General features: G+C 49.8%; 1 protein-coding gene across 1 annotated transcript; it reads right to left on the reverse strand.

Annotated features, from left to right (window-relative positions):
- Positions 1-11,659: 11,659 nt before the first annotated feature.
- Positions 11,660-13,159, reverse strand: LOC137311615 (dynein heavy chain-like; the record flags this gene model as incomplete). Its single annotated transcript, XM_067978714.1, has 2 exons — positions 12,110-13,159; positions 11,660-11,980 (listed from the first exon to the last, which is right to left on the reverse strand). Coding segments are annotated over exons 1-2 (1,371 nt in total), but the record flags the coding sequence as incomplete, so codon positions are not given.
- Positions 13,160-13,457: the final 298 nt, after the last annotated feature.

Here is a 13,457-nt window from a genome sequence, read left to right on the forward strand (position 1 = left end):
ATCAAACACTCCCAGGGCAGGTACAGGTTAGATACAGAGTAAAGCTCCCTCTACACTGTCCCATCAAACACTCCAAGGGCAGATACGGGGTTAGATACAGAGTAAAGCTCCCTCTTCACTGTCCCATCAAACACTCCAAGGGCAGGTACGGGGTTAGATACAGAGTAAAGCACCCTCTACACTGTCCCATCAAACACTCCAAGGGCAGGTACAGGGTTAGATACAGAGTAAAGCTCCCTCTACACTGTCCCATCAAACACTCCCAGGGCAGGTACAGGGTTAGATAGAGAGTAAAGCTCCCTCTACACTGTCCTATCAAACACTCCCAGGGCAGGTGCAGGGTTAGATACAGAGTAAAGCTCCCTCTACACTGTCCCATCAAACACTCCCAGGGCAGATACAGGGTGAGATACAGAGTAAAGCTCCCTCCACACTGTCCCATCAAGCACTCCCAGGGCAGGTGCAGGGTGAGATACAGAGTAAAGCTCCCTCTACACTGTCCCATCAAACACTCCCAGAGCAGGTACAGGATTAGATACAGAGTAAAGCTCCCTCTACACTGTCCCATCAAACACTCCCAGGGCAGGTACAGGGTTAGATACAGAGTAAAGCTCCCTCGACACTGTCCCATCAAACACTCCCAGGGCAGGTACAGCGCAGGTTAGATACAGGGTAAAGCTCCCTCTACACTGTCCCACCAAACACTCCCAGGGCAGGGACAGCACGGGTTAGATACAGAGTAAAGCTCCCTCCACACTGTCCCATCAACACTCCCAGGCAGCGACAGCATGGATTAGATACAGAAAAATGCTCCCTCTGCAATGTCCCAACAAACACTCCCAGAGCAGGTACAGGGACAGCACGGGTTAGATACAGAGTAAAGCTCCCTATACACTGTCCCATCAAACACTCCCAGGGCAGGTACAGCACGGGTTAGATACAGGGTAAAGCTCCCTCTGCACTGTCCCATCAAACACTCCAAGGGCAGGTACGGGGTTAGATACAGAGTAAAGCTCCCTCTACACTGTCCCATCAAACACTCCCAGGGCAGGTACAGGTTAGATACAGAGTAAAGCTCCCTCTACACTGTCCCATCAAACACTCCAAGGGCAGATACGGGGTTAGATACAGAGTAAAGCTCCCTCTTCACTGTCCCATCAAACACTCCAAGGGCAGGTACGGGGTTAGATACAGAGTAAAGCACCCTCTACACTGTCCCATCAAACACTCCAAGGGCAGGTACAGGGTTAGATACAGAGTAAAGCTCCCTCTACACTGTCCCATCAAACACTCCCAGGGCAGGTACAGGGTTAGATAGAGAGTAAAGCTCCCTCTACACTGTCCTATCAAACACTCCCAGGGCAGGTGCAGGGTTAGATACAGAGTCAAGCTCCCTCTACACTGTCCCATCAAACACTCCCAGGGAAGGTACAGCACGGGGTTAGATACAGAGTAAAGCTCCCTCTACACTGTCCCATCAAACACTCCCAGGGCAGATACAGGGTTAGATACAGAGTAAAGCACCCTCTACATTGTCCCATCAAACACTCCCAGGGCAGATACAGGGTGAGATACAGAGTAAAGCTCCCTCCACACTGTCCCATCAAGCACTCCCAGGGCAGGTGCAGGGTGAGATACAGAGTAAAGCTCCCTCTACACTGTCCCGTCAAACACTCCCACGGCAAGTGCAGGGTGAGATACAGAGTAAAGCTCCCTCTACACTGTCCCATCAAGCACTCCCAGGGCAGGTGCAGGGTTAGATACAGAGTAAAGTTCCCACTATACTGTCCCATCAAACACTCCCAGGGCAGGTACAGCATGGGTTAGATACAGAGTAAAGCTCCCTCCACACTGTCCCATCAAACACTCCCAAAGCAGGGACAGGGTGAGACACAGAGTAAAGCTCCCTCTACACTGTCCCATCAAACACTCCCAGAGCAGGTACAGGGTTCGATACAGAGTAAAGCTCCCTCTACACTGTCCCATCAAACACTCCCAGAGCAGGTACAGGGTTAGATACAGAGTAAAGCTCCCTCTACACTGTCCCATCAAACACTCCCAGAGCAGGTACAGGGTTAGATACAGAGTAAAGCTCCCTCTCCACTGTCCCATCAAACACTCCCAGAGCAGGGACAGGGTGAGACACAGAGTAAAGCTCCCTCTGCACTGTCCCATCAAACACTCCCAGAGCAGGTACAGGGTTCGATACAGAGTAAAGCTCCCTCTACACTGTCCCATCAAACACTCCCAAAGCAGGGACAGGGTGAGACACAGAGTAAAGCTCCCTCGACACTGTCCCATCAAACACTCCCAGAGCAGGTACAGGGTTCGATACAGAGTAAAGCTCCCTCTACACTGTCCCATCAAACACTCCCAAAGCAGGGACAGGGTGAGACACAGAGTAAAGCTCCCTCTACACTGTCCCATCAAACACTCCCAGAGCAGGTACAGGGTTCGATACAGAGTAAAGCTCCCTCTACACTGTCCCATCAAACACTCCCAGAGCAGGTACAGGGTTAGATACAGAGTAAAGCTCCCTCTACACTGTCCCATCAAACACTCCCAGGGCAGGTACAGGGTTAGATACAGAGTAAAGCTCCCTCGACACTGTCCCATCAAACACTCGCAGGGCAGGTGCAGCACGGGTTAGATACAGAGTAAAGCTCCCTCTACACTGTCCCATCAAAAACTCCCAGGACAGGTACAGCATGGGTTTGATACAGAGTAAAGCTCCCTCCACACTGTCCCATCAACACTCCCAGGCAGGGACAGCATGGATTAGATACAGAGTAATGCTCCCTCTGCGCTGCCCCATCAAACACTCCCAGGGCAGGTGCAGGGTTAGATACAGAGTAAAGCTCCCTCTACACTGTCCCATCAAACACTCCCAGGGCAGGTACAGGGTTAGATACAGAGTAAAGCTCCCTCTACACTGTCCCATCAAACACTCCCAGGGCAGATACAGGGTGAGATATAGATTAAAGCTCCCTCTACACTGTCCCATCAAACATTTCCAGGGCAGGTACAGCACGGGGTTAGCTACAGAGTAAAGCTCCCCCTGCATTGTCCCATCAAACACTCCCAGGGCAGGAGCAGGGTTAGATACAGAGTAAAGCTCCCTTGACACTGTCCCATCAAACACTCCCAGGGCAGGTACAGCGCGGGTTAGATACAGGGTAAAGCTCCCTCTACACTGTCCCACCAAACACTCCCAGGCAGCGACAGCACGGGTTAGATACAGAGTAAAGCTCCCTCCACACTGTCCCATCAACACTCCCAGGCAGCGACAGCATGGATTAGATACAGAAAAATGCTCCCTCTGCAATGTCCCAACAAACACTCCCAGAGCAGGTACAGGGACAGCACGGGTTAGATACAGAGTAAAGCTCCCTCTGCACTGTCCCATCAAACACTCCCAGGGCAGGTACAGGTTAGATACAGAGTAAAGCTCCCTCTTCACTGTCCCATCAAACACTCCAAGGGCAGGTACGGGGTTAGATACAGAGTAAAGCTCCCTCTACACTGTCCCATCAAACACTCCAAGGGCAGGTACGGGGTTAGATACAGAGTAAAGCTCCCTCTACACTGTCCCATCAAACACTCCCAGGGCAGGTACAGGGTTAGATAGAGAGTAAAGCTCCCTCTACACTGTCCTATCAAACACTCCCAGGGCAGATACAGGGTTAGATACAGAGTAAAGCACCCTCTACATTGTCCCATCAAACACTCCCAGGGCAGATACAGGGTGAGATACAGAGTAAAGCTCCCTCCACACTGTCCCATCAAGCACTCCCAGGGCAGGTGCAGGGTGAGATACAGAGTAAAGCTCCCTCTACACTGTCCCGTCAAACACTCCCAGGGCAAGTGCAGGGTGAGATACAGAGTAAAGCTCCCTCTACACTGTCCCATCAAGCACTCCCAGGGCAGGTGCAGGGTTAGATACAGAGTAAAGCTCCCACTACACTGTCCCATCAAGCACTCCCAGGGCAGGTACAGAGTTAGATACAGAGTAAAGCTCCCTCTGCGCTGTCCCATCAAACACTCCCAGGGCAGGTACAGGGTTGGATACAGAGTAAAGCTCCCTCTACACTGTCCCATCAAACACTCCCAGGGTCAGGTACAGGGTTAGACACAGAGTAAAGCTCCCTCTACACTGTCCCATCAAACACTCCCAGGGCAGGTGCAGGGTTAGATACAGAGTAAAGCTCCCTCTACACTGTCCCATCAAACACTCCCAGGGAAGGTACAGCACGGGGTTAGATACAGAGTAAAGCTCCCTCCACACTGTCCCATCAAGCACTCCCAGGGCAGGTGCAGGGTGAGATACAGAATAAAGCTCCCTCTACACTGTCCCATCAAACATTTCCAGGGTAGGTACAGCAAGGGGTTAGCTACAGAGTAAAGCTCCCCCTACATCGTCCCATCAAACACTCCCAGGGCAGGTGCAGGGTTAGAGACAGAGTAAAGCTCCCTCTACGCTGTCCCACCAAACACTCCCAGGGCAGGTACAGCACGGGTTAGATAGAGAGTAAAGCTCCCTCCACACTGTCCCATCAACACTCCCAGGCAGGGACAGCATGGATTCGATCCAGAGTAAAGCTCCCTCTACACTGTCCCATCAAACACTCCCAGGGCAGGTACAGGGTTAGATACAGAGTAAAGCTCCTTCTACACTGTCCCATCAAACACTCCCAGGACAGGGACAGCACGGGTTAGATACAGAGTAAAGCTCCCTCCACACTGTCCCATCAACACTCCAAGGCAGCGACAACATGGATTAGATACAGAGAAATGCTCCCTCTGCAATGTCCCATTAAACACTCCCAGGGCAGGTGCAGCGCGGGTTAGATACAGAGTAAAGCTCCCTCCACACTGTCCCATCAAACACTCCCAGAGCAGGTACAGGGACAGCACGGGTTAGATACAGAGTAAAGCTCCCTACACACTGTCCCATCAAACACTCCCAGGGCAGGTACAGGGTTAGATACAGAGTAAAGCTCCCTCCACGCTGTCCCATCAAACACTCCAAGGGCAGGTACGGGGTTAGATACAGAGTAAAGCTCCCTCTACACTGTCCCATCAAACACTCCAAGGGCAGGTACGGGGTTAGATACAGAGTAAAGCTCCCTCTACAATTTCCCATCAAGCACTCCCAGGGCAGGTACAGGGTGAGATACAGAGTAAAGCTCACTCTACACTGTCCCATCAAACACTCCCAGGGCCAGGACAGGGTTAGATACAGAGTAAAGCTCCCTCTTCACTGTCCCATCAAACAATCCCAGGGCAGGTGCAGGGATAGATACAGAGTAAAGCTCCCTCTACACTGTTCCATCAAACACTCCCAGGGAAGGTACAGCACGGGGTTAGATACACAGTAAAGCTCCCTCTACACTGTCCCACCAAACACTCCCAGGGCAGATACAGGGTGAGATACAGAGTAAAGCTCCCTCTACACTGTCCCATCAAACACTCCCAGGGCAGGTACAGGGTTAGATACAGAGTAAAGCTCCCTCTACACTGTCCCATCAAACACTCCAAGGGCAGGTACGGGGTTAGATACAGAGTAAAGCTCCCTCTACACTGTCCCATCAAACACTCCCAGGGCAGGTACAGGGTTAGATAGAGAGTAAAGCTCCCTCTACACTGTCCTATCAAACACTCCCAGGGCAGATACAGGGTTAGATACAGAGTAAAGCACCCTCTACATTGTCCCATCAAACACTCCCAGGGCAGATACAGGGTGAGATACAGAGTAAAGCTCCCTCCACACTGTCCCATCAAGCACTCCCAGGGCAGGTGCAGGGTGAGATACAGAGTAAAGCTCACTCTACACTGTCCCATCAAACACTCCCAGGGCCAGGACAGGGTTAGATACAGAGTAAAGCTCCCTCTTCACTGTCCCATCAAACAATCCCAGGGCAGGTGCAGGGATAGATACAGAGTAAAGCTCCCTCGACACTGTCCCATCAAACACTCCCAGAGCAGGTACAGGGTTCGATACAGAGTAAAGCTCCCTCTACACTGTCCCATCAAACACTCCCAAAGCAGGGACAGGGTGAGACACAGAGTAAAGCTCCCTCTACACTGTCCCATCAAACACTCCCAGAGCAGGTACAGGGTTAGATACAGAGTAAAGCTCCCTCTACACTGTCCCATCAAACACTCCCAGAGCAGGTACAGGGTTAGATACAGAGTAAAGCTCCCTCTACACTGTCCCGTCAAACACTCCCAGGGCAAGTGCAGGGTGAGATACAGAGTAAAGCTCCCTCTACACTGTCCCATCAAGCACTCCCAGGGCAGGTGCAGGGTTAGATACAGAGTAAAGCTCCCTCTACACTGTTCCATCAAACACTCCCAGGGAAGGTACAGCACGGGGTTAGATACACAGTAAAGCTCCCTCTACACTGTCCCACCAAACACTCCCAGGGCAGATACAGGGTGAGATACAGAGTAAAGCTCCCTCTACACTGTCCCATCAAACACTCCCAGGGCAGGTACGGGGTTAGATACAGAGTAAAGCTCCCTCTACACTGTCCCATCAAACACTCCCAGGGCAGGTACAGGGTTAGATAGAGAGTAAAGCTCCCTCTACACTGTCCTATCAAACACTCCCAGGGCAGATACAGGGTTAGATACAGAGTAAAGCACCCTCTACATTGTCCCATCAAACACTCCCAGGGCAGATACAGGGTGAGATACAGAGTAAAGCTCCCTCCACACTGTCCCATCAAGCACTCCCAGGGCAGGTGCAGGGTGAGATACAGAGTAAAGCTCCCTCTACACTGTCCCGTCAAACACTCCCAGGGCAAGTGCAGGGTGAGATACAGAGTAAAGCTCCCTCTACACTGTCCCATCAAGCACTCCCAGGGCAGGTGCAGGGTTAGATACAGAGTAAAGCTCCCACTATACTGTCCCATCAAACACTCCCAGGCAGGGACAGCATGGATAAGATACAGAGTAAAGCTCCCTCTGCGCTGTCCCATCAAACACTCCCAGGGCAGGTACAGGGTTGGATACAGAGTAAAGCTCCCTCTACACTGTCCCATCAAACACTCCCAGGGTCAGGTACAGGGTTAGACACAGAGTAAAGCTCCCTCTACACTGTCCCATCAAACACTCCCAGGGCAGGTGCAGGGTTAGATACAGAGTAAAGCTCCCTCTACACTGTCCCATCAAACACTCCCAGGGAAGGTACAGCACGGGGTTAGATACAGAGTAAATCTCCCTCTACATTGTCCCACCAAACACTCCCAGGGCAGATACAGGGTGAGATACAGAGTAAAGCTCCCTCCACACTGTCCCATCAAGCACTCCCAGGGCAGGTGCAGGGTGAGATACAGAATAAAGCTCCCTCTACACTGTCCCATCAAACATTTCCAGGGTAGGTACAGCAAGGGGTTAGCTACAGAGTAAAGCTCCCCCTACATCGTCCCATCAAACACTCCCAGGGCAGGTGCAGGGTTAGAGACAGAGTAAAGCTCCCTCTACGCTGTCCCACCAAACACTCCCAGGGCAGGTACAGCACGGGTTAGATAGAGAGTAAAGCTCCCTCCACACTGTCCCATCAACACTCCCAGGCAGGGACAGCATGGATTCGATCCAGAGTAAAGCTCCCTCTACACTGTCCCATCAAACACTCCCAGGGCAGGTACAGGGTTAGATACAGAGTAAAGCTCCTTCTACACTGTCCCATCAAACACTCCCAGGACAGGGACAGCACGGGTTAGATACAGAGTAAAGCTCCCTCCACACTGTCCCATCAACACTCCAAGGCAGCGACAACATGGATTAGATACAGAGAAATGCTCCCTCTGCAATGTCCCATTAAACACTCCCAGGGCAGGTGCAGCGCGGGTTAGATACAGAGTAAAGCTCCCTCCACACTGTCCCATCAAACACTCCCAGAGCAGGTACAGGGACAGCACGGGTTAGATACAGAGTAAAGCTCCCTACACACTGTCCCATCAAACACTCCCAGGGCAGGTACAGGGTTAGATACAGAGTAAAGCTCCCTCCACGCTGTCCCATCAAACACTCCAAGGGCAGGTACGGGGTTAGATACAGAGTAAAGCTCCCTCTACACTGTCCCATCAAACACTCCCAGGGTCAGGTACAGGGTTAGACACAGAGTAAAGCTCCCTCTACACTGTCCCATCAAACACTCCCAGGGCAGGTACAGGGTTAGATACAGAGTAAAGCTCCCTCTACACTGTCCCATCAAACACTCCCAGGGCCGGTGCAGGGTGAGATACAGAGTAAAGCTCCCTCTACACTGTCCCATCAAACACTCCCAGGGCAGGTACAGGGTTAGATACAGAGTAAAGCTCCCTCTACACTGTCCCATCAAACACTCCCAGGGCAGGTGCAGCACGGGTTTGATACAGAGTAAAGCTCCCTCCACACTGTCCCATCAACACTCCCAGGCAGGGACAGCATGGATTAGATACAGAGTAATGCTCCCTCTGCGCTGTCGCATCAAACACTCCCAGGGCAGGTGCAGGGTTAGATACAGAGTAAAGCTCCCTCCACACTCTCCCATCAAACACTCCCAGGGAAGGTACAGCACTGGGTTAGATACAGAGTAAAGCTCCCTCTACACTGTCCCATCAAACACTCCCAGGGCAGATACAGGGTGAGATATAGATTAAAGCTCCCTCTACACTGTCCCATCAAACATTTCCAGGGCAGGTACAGCACGGGGTTAGCTACAGAGTAAAGCTCCCCCTGCATTGTCCCATCAAACACTCCCAGGGCAGGAGCAGGGTTAGATACAGAGTAAAGCTCCCTCTACACTGTCCCACCAAACACTCGCAGGGCAGGTACAGCACGGGTTAGATACACAGTAAAGCTCCCTCCACACTGTCCCATCAAACACTCCCAGAGCAGGTACCGGGTTAGATACAGAGTAAAGCTCCCTCTACACTGTCCCATTAAACATTCCCAGGGCCGGTACAGGGTTAGATACAGAGTAAAGCTCCCTCTACACTGTCCCATCAAACACTCCCAGGGCAGGTACCGGGTTAGATACAGATTAAAGCTCCCTCTACACTGTCCCACCAAACACTCGCAGGGCAGATACAGCACGGGTTCGATACAGAGTAGAGCTCCCTCTACACTGTCCCATCAAACACTCCCAGGGCAGGTACAGGGTTAGATACAGAGTAAAGCTCCCTCTACACTGTCCCACCAAACACTCGCAGGGCAGATACAGCACGGGTTAGATACAGAGTAAAGCTCCCTCTAAACTTTCCCATCAAGCACTCCGAGGGCAGGTACAGCACGGGGTTAGATACAGAGTAAAGCTCCCTCTACACTGTCCCATCAAACACTTCCAGGGCAAAAGAGTAACTAGGGAGAGAGCAGGGCCTCTTAAGGATCAACAAGGTCATCTATGTGCGGAACCACAAGAGATGGGTGAGATCCTGAATGAATATTTCACATCGGTATTTACGGTTGAGAAAGGCATGGATGTTAGGGAACTTGGGGAAATAAATAGTGATGTCTTGAGGAGTGTACATATTACAGAGAGGGAGGTGCTGGAAGTCTTAAAGCACATCAAGGTAGATAAATGTCCAGGACCTGATGAAATGTATCCCAGGACGTTATGGGAGGTTAGGGAGGAAATTGCGGGTCCCCTAGCAGAGATATTTGAATCATCCACCGCTACAGGTGAGGTGCCTGAAGATTGGAGGGTAGCAAATGTTGTGCCTTTGTTTAAGAAGGGCGGCAGGGAAAAGCCTGGGAACTACAGACCGGTGAGCCTGACATCTGTAGTGGGTAAGTTGTTAGAGGGTATTCTGAGAGACAGGATCTACAGGCATTTGGAGAGGCAGGGACTAATTCGGAACAGTCAGCATGGTTTTGTGAGAGGAAAATCATGTCTCACAAATTTGATTGAGTTTTTTGAAGGGGTAACCAAGAAGATAGATGAGGGCTGTGCAGTAGACGTGGTCTACATGGACTTCAGCAAAGCCTTTGACAAGGTACCGCATGGTAGGTTGTTACATAAGGTTAAATCTCACGGGATCCAAGGTGAGGTAGCCAATTGGATACAAAATTGGCTTGACGACAGAAGACAGAGGGTGGTTGTAGAGGGTTGTTTTTCAAACTGGATGCCTGTGACCAGCGGTGTGCCTCAGGGATCGGTGCTGGGTCCGCTGTTATTTGTTATTTATATTAATGACTTGGATGAGAATTTAGGAGGCATGGTTAGTAAGTTTGCAGATCACACCAAGATTGGTGGCATTGTGGACAGTGAAGAAGGTTATCTAGGATTGCAACGGGATCTTGATAAATTGGGCCAGTGGGCCGATGAATGGCAGATGGAGTTTAATTTAGATAAATGTGAGGTGATGCATTTTGGTAGATCGAATCGGGCCACGACCTACTCCGTTAATGGTAGAGCGTTGGGGAGAGTTATAGAACAAAGAGATCTGGGAGTACAGATTCATAGCTCCTTGAAAGTGGAGTCACAGGTGGATAGGGTGGTGAAGAAGGCATTCAGCTTGCTTGGTTTCATTGGTCAGAACATTGAATGCAGGAGTTGGGATGTCTTGTTGAAGTTGTACAAGACATTAGTAAGGCCACACTTGGAATACTGTGTACAGTTCTGGTCACCCTATTATAGAAAGGATATTATTAAACTAGAAAGAGTGCAGAAAAGATTTACTAGGATGCTACCGGGACTTGATGGTTTGACTTATAGGGAGAGGTTGGATAGACTGAGACTTTATTCCCTGGAGAGTAGGAGGTTAAGGGGTGATCTTATAGAAGTCTATAAAATAATGAGGGGCATAGATAAGGTCGATAGTCAAAATCTTTTCCCAAAGGTAGGGGAGTCTATAACGAGGGGACATAGATTTAAGGTGAGAGGGGAGAGATACAAAAGGGTCCAGAGGGGCAATTTTTTAACTCAAAGGGTGGTGAGTGTCTGGAACGAGCTGCCAGAGGCAGTAGTAGAGGCGGGTACAATTTTGTCTTTTAAAAAGCATTTGGACAGTTACATGGGTAAGATGGGTATAGAGGGATATGGGCCAAGTGCAGGCAATTGGGACCAGCTTTGTGGTATAAACTGGGCGACATGGACATGTTGGGTCGAAGGGCCTGTTTCCATGTTGTAAACTTCTATAAACAATGTACACCTCAATCTCCAGCAGAGATACAGTGTACACCATAATCACCAGCAGAGATACAGTGTACACCTCAATCACCATCAGAGATGCAGTGTACACAACAATTACCAGCAGAGATACAGTGTACACCTCAATCACCTGCAGAGATACAGTGTACAGCTCAATCACCAGCAGAGACACAGTGTACACCTCAATCACCAGCAGATTTACGGTGTACACCTCAATCACCAGCAGAGAAATAGTGTACACCTCAATCCCCAGCAGAGATACAGTGTACACCTCAATCACCAGCAGAGATACAGTGTACAGCTCAATCACCAGCAGAGATACAGTGTGCACCTCAATAACCAGCAGTGATACAGTGTACACCTCAATCACCGGCAGAAATACAATGTACACCTCAATCACCAGCAGAGATACAGTGCACACCTCAATCACCAACACAGATACAGTTTACGCCTCAATCACCAGCAGAAATATAGTGTACACCTCAATCACCAGCAGAGATACAGTTACACAACAATTACCAGCATAGACACAGTGTACACCTCAATCACCAGCAGATTTACGGTGTACACCTCAATCACCAGCAGAGATACAGTGTACAACTCAATCCCCAGCAGAGATACAATGTACACCTCAATCACCAGCAGAGATACAGTGTACACCTCAATCACCAGCAGAGATACAGTGTACACCTCAATCACCAGCAGATTTACGGTGTACACCTCAATCACCAGCAGAGATACAGTGTACAACTCAATCCCCAGCAGAGATACAATGTACACCTCAATCACCAGCAGAGATACTGTGTACACCTCAATCACCAGCAGAGATACAGTGTACACCTCAATCACCAACAGAGATACAGTGTACACCTCAATCACCAACAGAGATACAGTGTACACCTCAATCACCAACAGAGATACAGTGTACACCTCAATCACCAGCAGAGATACAGTGTACACCTCAATCACCAGCAGAGATACTGTGTACACCTCAATCACCAGCAGAGATACAGTGTACACCTCAATCACCAACACAGATGCAGTGTACACCTCAATCACCAGCAGAGATAATGTGTACACCTCAATCACCAGCAGAGATGCAGTGCACACCTCAATCACCAACAGAGATACAGTGTACACCACAATTACCAGCAGAGATAATGTGTACACCTCAATCACCAGCAGAGATACAGTGTACACCTCAATCACCAGCACAGATGCAGTGTACACCACAATTACCAGCAGAGATACAGTGTACACGTCAATCACCAGCAGAGATACAGTGTACACCTCAATCACCAGCAGAGATACTGTGTACACCTCAATCACCAGCAGAGATACAGTGTACACCTCAATCACCAACACAGATGCAGTGTACACCTCAATCACCAGCAGAGATAATGTGTACACCTCAATCACCAGCAGAGATACAGTGTACACCTCAATCACCAACAGAGATACAGTGTACACCACAATTACCAGCAGAGATAATGTGTACACCTCAATCACCAGCAGAGATACAGTGTACACCTCAATCACCAGCACAGATGCAGTGTACACCACAATTACCAGCAGAGATACAGTGTACACGTCAATCACCAGCAGAGATACAGTGTACACCTCAATCACCAGCAGAGATAAAGTGCACACCTCAATCACCAGCAGAGACAAAGTGTACACCTCAATCACCATCAGAGATGCAGTGTACACAACAATTACCAGCAGAGATACAGTGTACAGCTCAATCACCAGCAGAGACACAGTGTACAACTCAATCACCAGCAGAGATACAGTGTACACCTCAATCACCAGCAGATTTACAGTGTACACCTCAATCACCAGCAGAGATACAGTGTACACGTCAATCCCCAGCAGAGATACAGTGCACACCACAATCAACAGTGATACCGCGTAAACTACAATCATCAGCAGAGATACAGTGTACACCTCTGTAACCAACAGAGATACAGTGTGCAGCTCAATCGCCAGCAGAGATACACTGAGCTCCTCAATCACCATCAGAGATGCAGTGTACACAACAATTACCGGCAGAGATACAGTTTACACCTCAATCCCCAGCAGAGATATACTTTACACCTCAATCCCCAGGAGAGATACAGTGTACACCTCAATCACAAGCAGAGATAGAGTGTACACCTCAATCAACAACAGAGATACAGTGTGCACCTCAATCACCAGCAGAGATACAGTGTACACCTCAATCCCCAGCAGAGATACACTTTACACCTCAATCACCAGCAGAGATACAGTGTACACCTCAATCACCAGCAGAGATACAGTGTACACCTCAATCCCC

Source organism: Heptranchias perlo, unplaced genomic scaffold (assembly GCF_035084215.1).
Source record: "Heptranchias perlo isolate sHepPer1 unplaced genomic scaffold, sHepPer1.hap1 HAP1_SCAFFOLD_367, whole genome shotgun sequence".
In the NCBI taxonomy this organism is placed as follows: Eukaryota; Metazoa; Chordata; class Chondrichthyes; order Hexanchiformes; family Hexanchidae; genus Heptranchias; species Heptranchias perlo.